At 38.4% G+C, this 14,215-nt stretch overlaps 2 protein-coding genes across 3 annotated transcripts; one reads left to right on the top strand and one right to left on the bottom strand.

The window, feature by feature from the left end:
* The first annotated feature begins 1,083 nt into the window (after positions 1–1,083).
* On the top strand, positions 1,084–4,095 carry LOC135605029 (uncharacterized). The gene is made up of 3 exons (XM_065094704.1): positions 1,084–1,189; positions 3,249–3,300; positions 3,776–4,095. The coding sequence occupies exons 1-3, from the start codon at positions 1,084–1,086 to the stop codon at positions 3,930–3,932; spliced, it is 315 nt and encodes a 104-aa protein (XP_064950776.1). The 3' UTR covers positions 3,933–4,095.
* An 820-nt stretch (positions 4,096–4,915) lies between these two features.
* LOC135605950 (heat shock 70 kDa protein 14-like) lies at positions 4,916–12,345 on the bottom strand. 2 transcript variants are annotated; one of them, XM_065096584.1, is made up of 10 exons: positions 12,159–12,345; positions 10,713–11,928; positions 8,963–9,190; positions 8,777–8,872; positions 8,458–8,682; positions 6,739–6,930; positions 6,513–6,659; positions 6,278–6,427; positions 5,777–5,907; positions 4,916–5,377 (listed from the first exon to the last, which is right to left on the bottom strand). In XM_065096584.1, the coding sequence occupies exons 2-10, from the start codon at positions 11,880–11,882 to the stop codon at positions 5,347–5,349; spliced, it is 2,370 nt and encodes a 789-aa protein (XP_064952656.1). In that variant the 5' UTR covers positions 11,883–11,928; positions 12,159–12,345; the 3' UTR covers positions 4,916–5,346. The 2 variants fall into 2 exon arrangements, with proteins under 2 accessions (XP_064952656.1, XP_064952655.1); XM_065096583.1 differs by having other exon boundaries at positions 4,916–5,363; positions 12,159–12,344.
* Between the last annotated feature and the right edge of the window lie 1,870 nt (positions 12,346–14,215).

Raw genomic sequence — 14,215 nt, 5'->3', positions numbered from 1 at the left:
TATTAGGCCAAGTAAAAGGCTTAAACAGTGACCCAACGGGTAGAATCGTCGTGACACAGTATCTAAGATTGTGTCAGACAATGGTACCGTCAGTTTGGGTGGTGGTACCACTCAGACATAGTCTTCGAGAGACTGTCAGGCGGTGGTATCGCTAAACTGAGCAATGATACTGTCCAGTGTCAGTGCTGTAGGCAATGATACCACCAGTACCACGAAAACCAAAGATGAGACACTTTTAGGCTCGAAGTTTGAATCCACTTGAAGCCTATAAATACTTCTCTTATCCTTGGTTAACACACAGAAGAATTGAGAGTAAAAAAAGTAGAAAAACACTATTGTAATCTTATGAGAACTCATCTAAAAGCTATGTGTTAGTGTTGTTTAAGAGAGGAGTAAGTGGGGGTGTAAATGTTCTATCATAAACCTATCAAAAGGAGAATCAAGTGTAAAATGATAATTGATCTTCGCTCGTTGAAAGAAAATCGGTAGTGGAAACCGATGGCCTCGAGTGAAGAGGAATCGAGAGTGAATGTAGGTCATAATGATCGAACCACTATAAATCTGTGTGTATTTCTATTATTATCATTTACTTACTTTACAATTGCTTTACTTTTTTCTTACTTTGCTTTCACTACGCTTACAAATAAGCATTCAATTCCAAGTTATCTTCCGAGATCAATTTTTATCGTACGAAGAAATTTCAAGCCAACGTTCTTATCCACTGCACTAATTCATCCCATCTTAGTACCTACTCGATTATAACAATATTAAGATTATTTATTACTTTACAAATCAAATTATTTGGAGAAAAAAATATGGTAATTAAAATAATATTATTTCCTAAGGACCAGCAGCATTCTTCGGTTCTTAAGTTGTCCGGCTGTCGCGACACGATCGTCCACGAATGAACATCTCTTTGATTTGAACGGTCAGGATTAAGCTACAAGTGGTTGTTTCAACCCACACCGTGGGATCAACTGCAACTCCGAATATTTTCAAATATTATTTCCCTCCTAAAGCGAACGAGTATAAATAGCCGCTCTTCGCTCGTCTCCCCCCTTCACCTTTCTGTTTCGCCACGACATGGATCACGCGAAGGCGATCGCTGCGAGCCCTTCCTCCTCTTCTTCTCCGCGGGAAGCCCTCGCCAATCCTGAAGCCGAATCCCACATCTCGGCGATCCTCTTCGGTAGAATCTCCTCTCCCCCTAAACCCTACATGTTTGTGTCGTCGTCTTGCTTAAATCAGTAGATCGCTGGAGAATCGGGGTAGGAATCGCTCTGCGATTTCATACATCTCCTAGATCACTAGTTTTCGATTCAGGATGGAAGAAATGGTTCACCTCGTTCAATTTGTGTTGTAAATTTGATGGATATTTGCATGCCATATGCACACCCGATACTAATCTGCTCCTCAACGAGGCCTTCCTCAATTTCTTGACTGATATATAATTACCTCTAAATTTTACGCGTTCTTCTAGTTCAGATTCGAGAGAGGTTTTCCAAAAATAGATTCTGATGAATATTATATCGAAGCCCTTGCTTACATCTTTTACTGCTTAATTATCCATGTTACTCGACTCTGCTGGTTGGAAATTTATCTGGAATTTCTAGGTATTCTAGATGTAATTTTTGGAAAGCATTTGCAAGAGAGAAAACAGATCCATCATGAGATCTTAATCCGATTATTATGCGAAGAAATTCTTATTTGAATGCTATATTTCTTAGAGAAATGAGGATGAACCGATAATAACGTTTCGGATAAAGAGGATTATGTGGCAAGAAGTGCTAACAACAAAGATGTTTTGGAAGAAAGTTAATTTAGTTCGTCACTTACGTTGGAGTGGCCGGTGAGCGACATGTTGGAGTGCGTGCCTTAATAATCCAGTTCGTGTTCCATTTTCCACTGGCCATTTTGTTGAAGTGCATGGTATTCTGGTCGCCTTCTTTGGTCCGGCGTGCTTTGAACCTCTTTCCGATGAGTATGCTCAGCGAGCAGTAGGTCATATGGTTCTTATTTGAGTCGAGGATACAACGTTGATTCGTTGTTGTGAAGGCTCTGTTCTCTTTTGATGTTGCCTGTAGCGTCATTAATCTATGTATCTAACCATTGATTTCTTTGTCCACCGGCGTTTTAACTCTGATGTATCGAAAGATGAGGGCTTTTCAGCCAATAATCCTCAAAACTAAATGGCCGGGCTCCAATCCTGAGGTCGTTTGTTCTGCAAACAGAGAGGAGTTATATCTGAGAGATTGGTGAAGAGGGTGGTTAGGTGTCAAAAGGCTCGAAACTTCTATTGACCAGAACATGATTCTCTTTTATACGCTTTCATTACCTTTAACGAAATATGTTCTGATAGGCTCTACCTATCCTTTTCTGTTTGAATGTAAAACACGCGTATTCATCTTTTGAACCTCGTGAAGCATCAGCTTTCCTTTATGATCTCTCGTTTTCTATCGGGCTAATTACATGTTATCTCTTGTATCTAAATAATTTTAATATTTTAATCTCTAAATTTAAAAAATTTATTATGGATAAGAAGGAAGAGTTACAGTGAAAGTTGAGGTAAAGGGAGAGGAGTAGGATGCAGATGTCGATCCTATACATCTGCACCAGTATCGCTATACAATTACGTCAGCACCGACACAGATGCAGATGTAGAGCGGCATTACTCTGCATTTGAGTCAGTGTCGACGTAGATGTCGAGTGATCCTTTCACTACTTCTGCATCTGTGTCAGCATCGCTCGGTAGTCAGTGTCGATGTAGACGTCAACATAGATGCAGATGTCAAGCGACCTTTTCGTTGCTCTGCATTTACGTCAGCATCATTAGCAACTGCATTGGTGTCGATGCAGATGCTCTGCATCTGCGTCGTCCTCTTCCTCCTCTCCCTTTGCCTCGCATCTTGCTATCACTCTTCCTCTTCATCCACGATAGTCACTCGTGACCTTTAGCGGTGTCGCCGCCCGCCACCCCTGATAACATAACTAGGATGTTGAAATTATTTTTTTGTTTATCGTTTTCGTACTTTTGTCAATAAAACTGATAACGTTAAGATAAATGGAACTAAATATTTCATCTTCATAATTACAGGGATTCTAATATAATTTTTTTAAATCTATGAATCGAAATACTAAGGAATCTAACTAGAGGTTAATAATATATAATTAGCCCTGTTGACATGAGTGTTGTTACCTTTATAATCTTGTTACATGACTTTAAAATTGTCACATCTTGGTGAATGCAGATACGTGGCAGCAAGTGCAAGAAGCTATGCAGAGCATGCTTAAAATGACTAGGTGAGACTTTTTATCAGCTATATCTACTTTTTCGCTATAGAAAATTAGAAGATGTTTGCACCCTACAATATTACAATTAGACAAATGAACAGTTTACTGGAAAATATGAGTTTCATTGCCAAGTTATTCACTTAGTAGAGCGTCAAGGCTATGTCAACTGATCTTAAAGAAGAACCTGTTCAAGGTACCCCGTACTTCTCATGCCAAATCTCAAATTAAGCTAATCCAGTAAGAGTACTTGATATGCCTAATCTTAGTGTAAGACCTTCGTATGCTGGAGTTGAGAATTACGTGTGGTCCCTTCAATAATACCATAACAGGGATGCATTGTTCTTTGTGGCTTTCTGACATGTCAGTGAAAACATTTGATGTGCGGCGTTGGATAATAAATATAGTACCTTCAGTAATATTATAGCAGGGGTGTAGTGTTCTGTGTTCTCTTAGACATGTTAGTAAAAACATTTAACTCAAACAGTGAGATCGAGCAAAGTTCTGCAGAGATAAAGGAAGAGATAGAGAAATGCAAGGAGTCGGTGGAAGTCAGGGGTAAAGCACTGGAGGAAGCGAAAGAACATATGCAGAAAACAGCTATTGCTGTGCTGCAGATATTCAATGGCCCTGAGGTCGTTTAAGAGCTTTGCTTTGTCACGCACGTGCAACATGGTTATTGTGCTATACTGGTTACGCAGAACCCCTCTTTCTGTTGCCATACATGGTAGTTATCAGAGCTATTCATATCATAACATGAACATTGCGAAATGTGTCTTGAGTTTTACGTATCATTACATAATTGAATTTGCCCACGAGTACCTCGTTCATGTCAAAAATAACTGTATTTTGAATGTAGTTATACTATGACTTTCATGATGAATACGATCCGCTATAACATAAATCGTGGTATCTAGTTGACTTTTACCACCACTGGTCGATTTTTTTGTATGATCTTTGGATTATCTGATCTCTGTTGTTCTATTTGATTACAAGAATATGTATTGTCTATTTAACTTGGAAAATATAGACTTCGCTGATAGAGTAGTATGGCAACTCTCTATGTTAGTTTTTGCCTCTAGAGGCCTCCACCATGAGCATGTCATCGAATGGGCTGAAAAGCCTGCTCAACTTGACACTTTTGTATGTTTCAATTCTGTAATTGAGTAGTTAATAATTTTCCCTAAAAAAAAATACTCCGGAACTTTGCTGATCAGTTCTGTGGCACTCCTTTTCTTGACCAAATTGTTTATAGAATAACATAATCGTATTTGTGGTTCTGGGCTTATTATATGGCCACGGAGATGTTGCATGTGGTTTCCTCGTATATTTTGACCTTTTAAGACTTCAAAGAAAGGTTTGACGATTTGATGAACATATCACTTCATCTTATTTTTGTACTTTTCTAAGATAAAAAATGGTCTTTTAGGGCTATGTGAAGAAACAGCTTCTTATTTTAATTTGAGGTCATGATCAGTCTCTATATGTAAAACACAGTAGCCATCCAAAGTTCACACAGGTCATTGGATGAGTTCCTGTCTATGAAGGATAAGAGACTCGACGAGGTACCTCCCCTTCAAATCAATAGTAAGGCCGGCCTGTGTCTACTCATATATCGGCAGGGTAATAAGCACAATAGAAGCAATAACTTAACCGTGTAGTCAATTGACAAAATTGGCATATTGCAACTGGAGAAACCAATCCACCAGCATAAGACCCAAAGGACCCACTCAGAATCTGTAGATCTCTTTCCACTCATTTTCGCATGACTAAATTTTGCTACAATAATGTGTAGATGACCACCATACATATCATCTCATATGGCTCCAACCCAAACAATTAGTAGTCTGGAACTGCTTCTAAATACTCTTTATGCCGCAGATTCAGCCTCTGATTTGTCAGTGTCCATTGAATCAGGAGCTGTTGTTGGCGGCACCTAACTGCTACCGTCAGCAGTGCGATTTCCCATATGCTGCTGCTCACCGGTTTGGGGTTGAGCTGCTGGCATCTCAGTTAGAGGGAGTTGTGGCTTGGCTGGAGGTGGCTTTGGCTTTGTCATTATTGGCTTGCAAAACCTGTACGGATATATCTATGGTCATTAATTTCAGAGAGATATATCACAGTCTAGGTAAGCTGTGTAAGTTGCTCAGATTAAAATATATATTTTAGATATAGCCAACAGAAATAGGAATCTAAAATTGATTGAGCATCTCTTCATACACCAAGATATAGGACTGCTATTAACATTTTTATCGATTAGTGACAAGCCTATATACAATTGAAGAGAACTAGCAAAAGTATGATAGAACATCATGCATGCGGAAAACCTATCCTTAAACCCAAGGCAGATCTCATTTAAACTGTCTACAAATAAACTTTAATTGCCTAGCATCACAATTCATAGCCTTGGCATGAAAAAAATAATAATAATAATCCAAGGTAAATATCTTTCACTTCATAAAAGGTGAAACAAACTGATGTACTTTACCTGTCTAATGTTTCAGCTTTTCTCTTCAGATCTGCAGAAAGAAGAACCTGAGTGGCAGATTTGGGTAAAGCATCCTGCAGCTTCTGCTTCTCCCTTAGCCATGCTTCTACTCCACCACACTCATTAATCACCTATTTAACAATCAACAAACCAGGTATGTTACAACAGAATCTCTATTAATTATCATCAATAACACTAGCTATTGTAATCTAATTCCCTGTGCTGGATCAAGATCAACACTTGCAATAAGTATTAATCTGACCACAATAGTGCACAAATGAAAACGATCATTGTCCCTGGTCATTAAATGAGAACATGTGAAATCTATAATTTTAACTACAGATCTCAGGTTTTTTCATATACGATAACAATCTAGCTCTAGGCATCTTCCTATCTACAGCTAAGAGCAAGAAATTTCAAGGTCCTTGACAAAAAGAATACCATCATAACCAAAATAAAAAGCTAGTTGGGTGAAAAGAAGATATACTCTTGTACATTTACCTTCTGCTTTTCAGTTATATTAATGTGATCAAATCTAGGATCACTGGACAATGCTGCTTCTCTGAAACTATTAATGCAATAAACAAGTTGATCAATAGCAGGACCTCTCTCTGCCCACTCCCTGTAACGCTCTTCAATCGGATCACCTGTCTGAAACAAGACAAGGCATTATCAGAAGCATCAAACAGCTGCCATTTTCTTAAGTTGCATGCTACGTCCCAATGCAACCATATACCTTTTTGAGCTCCTCAAGCTTAGCAACATAAACACCCTTTGTTTCATCCTCTCCATCTTCATACAACCAATCCTCAACTTCCTGTAGCTTTGCAATAAACTCTTCCTTCTCTGTTGATGTTACAAAGTCCTGATATTTGTCATGCAGCTGCATATCAAGAATTTAGGATCAGTTCAAATTAAAAAGGCCGAATCCACATTGGAAAGATGAAAAAGAAATACCATACCTTGTTTCGCATGTCATACACATATGCCTCCACAGTGTTTTTCCTGTCCTTAGTTTCTTCCATCACCTTGTCTTGGAGAGCCATCTCAAACTCTTTCTCAACTGCTTTTTGCAATTCTTCAGCTAACATCCCACCATAAACCAATTCAGTTATGGGAACGTTGGTTTTCTTGACCTTTCTAGGAACTTCCACCTGCACAACACATAATCTTCAGCTCAAATCACAACACCAAGTCAAAAGGCTAGAAATGGTCCCATGATATGTGCATCTCAAACCATCGGTGGCATGAAATGGTTCCATGATACATGGTGGTAGTAAAAGAATGAGAATTTATATATTACAGAGTTAATTTAAGGAACAAACATAGCTACAACTAACATACAAAAAGATCCAAAGAGAGAATACTATAGATGTAAAGGTCACCCCAATAAAGTACCAAAAGCTGAAGCTCAACCACTGAGTAATCAGCAACTGTTTGTAATTGACAATCTTATTATTATTATTTTTTAATTCTTATAACAAGTGATTTATTCAAGAATTGTATAATTAAGAGCAACAACAATTAATTCCAATGGTTAACAATTAAAAATTTATAATTAGTTGAAAAGCAAAAGGTGCCATGATCAACAAAGAAAGAAAAAAGAAGTGAACTTCAACAATTACAAATGCTTTTATCTATGAAGAAGACAATATACACATCTTATGCTCGGACTTCATTCAATAATAATGTTGCTAATTAGCCAAAGCACAACAAAGACAGTCATCTATGGCCCATAACAGGATCATTTTATTTTCTTAATTCAAGATTATTTTTGGCCTCGCTGTATATTATCAAAAACGTGATATAGGTGATCCTATTGAAAGGTACCTTAAAAAGAAAACAATAAATGCTAATGCCAGTTTAGTTTCTAAGAAAATCTTGTGGAAGAATATATGGAATTCTACTCACCAACCTCAACAATTCTCCACAGTTATGGTGGTCCACTCAAGCATAGTCTAGTTAATCCACAAACAACAAATCAACACATGGAAGAAAAAACCCAAATTAACCTTTATATATCATGTCCATATTTACAGTTCTGGAACTACAACTGTTCTCACCAAAATTGTGTACCCAAGTCTACAACAAATGCTGTGCACCTTTTTTATGATGACTTTCTACCGTTCCTAGAGCAAACAAAAGGTAATCCTCTCTTGCTTGTTGAACAACTTGAAATTGATGCTGACTGATCTGGAATTTGTAAAACTATAATTATCTGTCATTCTAGTGACCTCAATTTCTTTTTTTCTTAGAATTTAGCAACTTCCAGGATTTTCAGTAGAACTCGTTCTGTGCTCAAGCATCCACTTGAAGTGAACTTTTTACTCTTTTCAAGTGTCACAGATTTTAGAGTTTCCATGAGAATTCATTGACACATTATTCTCTGTTCTCTCATTAATTGTTGCTTGGTGTTTTCTCTGTCAATGACAAAAAATTGTCCATTGTCATTCCTTTCCAATCTTATATTGACCTTCAAACTAATAGTATGATAAAAGTGCAAAATAAATTCTCTCTCAGCTTAGTAAACGATGTCTTGCTATATGATGTTAATGCAAAAGATCCACAGAAAAAAAAAGTGCAAAATTTTCTTTTCATCTTTTTGTATAATTTTTTTTGAAGCTTTTAAAGACCCATAAATAACCAATGGTAACAAGACGAGCAAGCTAAGATATACAAACCTTGGTATCTGTCTCCATCCTCACAGCGTTTTCCTCGATCTCTGATGTCCCATTCTCAATCCCACCACTAGAATTACCAACCGAACCTTTAGCTTCCTGCATGTTTACATCATTTTCAATTTTGGAGGAATCATTTGTTGCTTCATCCATGTCCATATTTGTAGCCTCCATTGTTAGCTCTGTAGCGCTTGACACTGGAACATCAACTTCTTCTTCTTCCAACATCTGCAAAGAACAGGGCACATTTATTTATTTAGAAAAAGCCCGAAGTTCACGACTGACTGTCAGCAAGAACAGCAACTTCTTTCTCATGACTTACAGTGGCTGATTCAACAGAAACAATTCCATGAAGATTCATCCGAACTTTTACTTTCAACTTCACAATCCCACCTTTGCCAGATTGGAAAGGACCAATCTGTCCAACAAGATTCATGATTGTAAACAAACACAAAGAAAAGGAAAAAAAGGAATATTTCAGTGGGATATATAGGTAGATGAGAGTTACCGCATATGTGCTAATCTTTGATGGAACTTGCAAATCACCACCATCAGTGTAAATGATATCGACTGTAAAAGTATTAGATCTATAAAACGTAAGAGCTTTGACACTAGGGATTGGATTTCCCTTGGGAAACACGACTGAACTCTGTTGACTTTCTGATTCTCCATTCTGGGAATCAGGGGTAGATCCTTTCCATGACAATGCTATTGACAAGGGGAAACTCTCATGAACCTTTAAACATAGAAATAACACATGTCAAAGACAAGAAGCCGTATGTTCAAGCATATTCACAAGCACCGGTATACAGAAACATATACAAAAAAAGCTGACACACACACACCTCAGAAAAAAGATTCGCACAGATAAATAAAAGAATTGCTGAAACAACCACCAGCAGAAAGATAATAACATTGGTTACATGAAGACAAAAAGTATGACAACCAGCAGGCATTTAAACCACATTAGTTGATACTTGGACAATGATAATAAATCAAATCAGTAAGCATTTACTCAAATGTATTTGTATCCCACGTACTATTCATAAAGAACCAACTATTTTTCACATTCCATTTTCTTCCCCATCTAATAATTTGCTTATGATAACTAACTGAAGAATACAAGAGGGTGAACCTTAATACCACAATAAGGTGGTCCCTTTTCTACTTGGGTGGCTTGGGCATGAGTCAGGCAAACAGCCTCTTTGCTTTCAGGTTAATTTTGCAGTCTCCCATACACCACACTGATGGGTGCTTTGTGCACCGGACCACCCTTTTCTTTTTGAGACTTTGTGGAACACAAATGCAATCAAACACAAAATTAAATAGAACCAAAGCCCTCATAGCTGTACAAAGTTGGACAAAACCACACAGATCACTTCAAATTTAGACAAGATACACAACAAATATTGCATAACAGCTTTGTTGAGAGTGCAATGTACCACAGCCATCACACACGAGAAGTTGTTAATTAGATGGCAATGCACCTGAGTAATTGTTAATTAAATGAAATATTAAACAAGTAATATGAGTTGATAATCAGACAGTTAAAGTGACAGAGTTGACCAATCCTGTAACGAGATTATTGCTTATAATATTCTTTCTAATCAATCATCTTCATGGACAATTTCCCATCAAAGGCACCAGTTTTTTGTTTATTCCTACTTATGTCCCCTTGTTGATTTATTATCACTTAAGAGTCCTTTAAACACATTTCATTGCGCAAGGTGTGCAACACAAGACAAAAGATGTCTAAGGGATACTTGAGCCAGTGAAGACAAAAAAAAGGAGCCCTAAGGTGTGCAACATATTATCACTTAAGACTTCTTTTTTTCAAGAAAAGAAGTTAAAAACCTCGACTTTAAAACCAACAGATAACAATTTAACTAAAAGTTAAGAAATTAAGCCATCTTACAATGAAACAACAAATAGGGTGCAAGCAAGCAAGGACAGTTTATATATTGTTTCATATCCAAAATAACATTAAATGCAAGAGCTTCATACACCTCAGTAGAAAGCGACTACAGACCTACAAGAACAATCATATGTACCCAAAAAGTAACAGTTAACAGATATCTCAAGAGAAACAATCAAATGTTTAAATCAGCAAATTGGTTGTGCAACCAAAAGTTCAAAAGAACTTAAGAGTTACTAAACAATTCCGAATCTAAATCTTTTATCAAGTGAATTAATAATTATAGCCTAAATATAACAGATTTGGTCGTAACTTCGATCAAGTGAAGTGAAGAAATAGATACCTGAAATTCCCGGACTTTAAATGTTGGACTGAGGATGGCACATTGTAGTGAACAGCCTCGAGCAACACACTCACTTGCATTCATTGTCCGTCTAGGCTCTTTCCTGAAAAACTCAGTCAAGATTCTAATAATAGCTGGAACTCGGGAACCTGACCCAACAACCTCAACCGAGTGAATATTCTCCACACTCAACCCTGCTTCCACAAGTGCCTTCTCCAATGGCCGTTTAACTCGTTCCAATATTGGGGCGCTGATCTGCTCAAATTCTTCCCTTTTGATAAACCCTCTCACATCCTTCTCATCCATCAAACACTCAATGTTCAGTGGTGCGTCTGGGTTTGCACTGAGAACCTTTTTCAGCTTTTCACACGCTGCCCAAAGCCTGAGGCAAGCTCGTACATTCTGATACACATCGATCTTGTATTCATCCTTGAATTTGGCAGCAAAGTGCTTGAAAAGCATTTCATCAAAATCTCTCCCTCCAAGGGACCGATCATAAGAATGTGCCAAAATCTTCAGCTGCCCCTTCTTAAACCCAGCAACGCAGACCTGCATGCTTGCATGACCCACATCAACAAAAGCCACATTCAGCTGATCATTCTCTGGGAAGTCCGTCTTATAGATACCATAAGCCAATGCAGTGGCAGTGGTCTCATGGAACAACTGGAGAGGATGCAATCCAGCAATGGTGGCAGCATCCAGCACTGCCCTTCTCTGGATATCAGTAAAGTACACTGGAATTCCTATGCAGCAATCCACAACAGCCGCATGCATATTCTTCTCGGCAATCCCCTTCAGGTCGGAAAGAACCATCGCAAGAATTTGGGTTGGAGTAAAGGTCCTCTGCTCACCAAGATAGTTGACATGGATTAGCGGGAACCCATCTGGCCCTTCGGTCACCTTGAATGGAAGGGATTGGATATCCCTCTGGAGCTCGGGATCGGAAAATTTCCTGCCGACGAGGCGCTTTATCTGTGAAACTGTGTTCTTGGGGTTCATCATGGAGGACGCCGCTCCAGCAGTTCCGATGAACCGCTGCTTCTCTCCAAAGCAGACCACGGCAGGAGTCTCACGCTTCGATTCGTCATTGAGCACCACGTCGATGCCGCGTTGGCGGGCAACAGCAACAATGCAGCTCTCATTTCCAACGTCAAATCCAACAACACTCATCTTCTATAGAATCACCTCCTAAATTCCGGTGTTGGAAGTGGGAGCTCTGCACATCATGAGAACAAACGATCTCATAGAAGAACATCACCAATCTTTTTTAGTTCAGTTTATGGAGTAACAACCGAAAGCATGATGAATGATCGAAAACGGATAAGATGAATTCACGACGCAAAGATCGGATTCAAGGGTTGACAGATCAATCGGACAACACCGAAACTTAGGGCTTTGGACGGGGAAATTAGCCAATGGATCAAACGAAGGCGACCGAGATCGTACCGTGAAGGGGCCGCGAAGCTCCGACTCGATCTCTCTCCCTCTCTCGATCGAGGCCCCTTTCTTCTCTTCGAGGCTTTCGCACCTGCGACCGAGACGAAGGGTCAGCGGTGGTCTTAGTCCAGCGGCGTCGTCGCCTCGTCTGTTTTCTAGAACCATCGAATCCCGTAGTGTCGCGCGGCATCGGAGAAGACCAACGGACGCTTCGCCTTCTGGCGTGCATCAAGTCCTCTCTTCTCCGTCGGATCACCAACGCACGGTCAAGATGAATTAGTCGGCTGCCTTTGCTTGACCGATCGCCGGTCCTCCAGCGTCAACCGTTTCGTTACATTCGCGCACCCGCTCAACTACCCGCCCCGTTACTGAACGAATAGAGGTCCACAGCGGGACCCGCTTCGACCTGACTGCGATGTCCTATCAAAAGGCAGGTAGCCGAGACCGGCGCCTTATAAATGATGGAAGGCATGTTCGGTGTGTGGATAAGGCATCTCTCCGATATAAAAAATTTTCGTTGGATTAAACGTGTGATGGGTTGATGACACGTTATTCCTTATGATTAATTACATAGAAATTAAAATCTTTATACTTTTAAAAATAAAATATTTAATCTCATTTCTCCTTGTATCATCAATTCTACTGACGAAAATACCATAAATACTATCACATGCAAAAAATAATACTAAAATCAAATTAAAAAATAATTTTACAATACTATTTTCATTTATATTAATTTTTTTTAATTTCTATGAAAACAACAGTTAAAAAATTAACAATTCTATAATAGTTGGATGATAAGACAATATCACAAGAGAGATTTTTTCTATGGAATACTTCAGTTTATAATAAAATCTCGGAAAACAACGAGAAAAAAGATAAAAGAATTGAATAGCACTATCTCATTTCATTACCCAATAAAATCATTTTTTTTCTCCTGATTTTTTTGAACGATAAGAATAGCACTATAGATTTACTTTTTAAATTTTATTTTAATATTTTTTATAAACAATAGCACATACGCTATTTTAATCAGCAGAATTGACGACACGAAAAAAAAGGATTAAATGTTTCGGTAAGTATACAAAATTTAATATACTTTTTAAAAATATATAGATCGAAATACTAAGTATAATTAATTAAAATAAATAATATATATTTAAGCCCAGTATTACTCTAATTTGAATCCAGAGTTACGGTGCCTCGGGTGAGTTGGGGTGCAATCGTCTTCCTCAGTTATCTCATTTCTTCTGTTTCTTATCTCGAATGTACATAATAAAGCTTTGTTTGTGCCATCTTACAGACTGGAAGATGGTTGGGAACTTCCTGCTTTGTCAGAGAGCTAGCTGATTAGACGCTGCAATAGATCAGAAATCTAAAAGAGAAATCGATCAGCCATAAAATAAGGGTAAATTAACGTTCATGATTGGATTACTTGCATCTCCACATCCATGGAGTCTGTTGAGTTGAATTAGAGATCACTGCCTGAAGCAGAAAGATCCAATCTCACCCTACCATCTCCTCTCCATCGTCAGAATGGAGTGCTTCGTGTCTAGAGAATTAGCCACAATAGCTGAGGCGCATTTGTATGTGGTGAACGAGATAAATGACTTGATACAATACAGCAGTCGAATGGATACAAGTGGACGAGCTTTGTGCAGACGCCATTAATGTTCCTTCTCCTTGTCGATGGATACAACCAACACTGTAGGTTGCATTGTGGTGTCCGAAGGTTATGTAGAAGAGGTTTTAATTAAAGATTTCATGTTTACAACTAAACACAAAAGACAAAGCTGGACTGGTCAAATTAACTTGGTCCTCTGCGTGCATCTCAGATTCGTGTTCTTCCTAAGAAGATGCTTACTGGGGGTGGACTGGGAAAGCAAATTGGCTACTTTCTGGGTGCCGTTTCCATCACGGCCCATCATGCCACCGCTGACTTTGACTCTAATTCGCATTTTGATGCGTATGGTATCGAATTAGTAATCGTTGTTCATGACATTTTAATGTGTATTTGATGTAAAATATAGTTTGGTAAAATTATATTTTAAAAGTCTATTGAATAT

Source organism: Musa acuminata, chromosome BXJ2-2 (assembly GCF_036884655.1).
Source record: "Musa acuminata AAA Group cultivar baxijiao chromosome BXJ2-2, Cavendish_Baxijiao_AAA, whole genome shotgun sequence".
NCBI classification, from domain to species: Eukaryota; Viridiplantae; Streptophyta; class Magnoliopsida; order Zingiberales; family Musaceae; genus Musa; species Musa acuminata.
The sequence above is the reverse complement of the archived record's forward strand: the minus strand, read 5'-3'. Positions and strand labels throughout refer to the sequence as shown.

What these genes read in the sequence shown, in the direction of transcription:
- LOC135605029 (XM_065094704.1), top strand. Translation starts at nt 1,084, where the DNA reads ATGGATCACGCGAAGGCGATCGCTGCGAGCCCTTCCTCCTCTTCTTCT. An exon ending in CATCTCGGCGATCCTCTTCG is followed by an intron (nt 1,190 to 3,248) that starts GTAGAATCTCCT and finishes TGGTGAATGCAG; the next exon opens with ATACGTGGCAGCAAGTGCAA. An exon ending in AGCATGCTTAAAATGACTAG is followed by an intron (nt 3,301 to 3,775) that starts GTGAGACTTTTT and finishes TAACTCAAACAG; the next exon opens with TGAGATCGAGCAAAGTTCTG.
- LOC135605950 (XM_065096583.1), bottom strand. Translation starts at nt 11,882, where the DNA reads ATGAGTGTTGTTGGATTTGACGTTGGAAATGAGAGCTGCATTGTTGCT. An exon ending in TTAAAGTCCGGGAATTTCAG is followed by an intron (nt 9,191 to 10,712) that starts GTATCTATTTCT and finishes CTATGTTTAAAG; the next exon opens with GTTCATGAGAGTTTCCCCTT. An exon ending in AAAGCTGAAACATTAGACAG is followed by an intron (nt 5,364 to 5,776) that starts GTAAAGTACATC and finishes ATATCCGTACAG; the next exon opens with GTTTTGCAAGCCAATAATGA.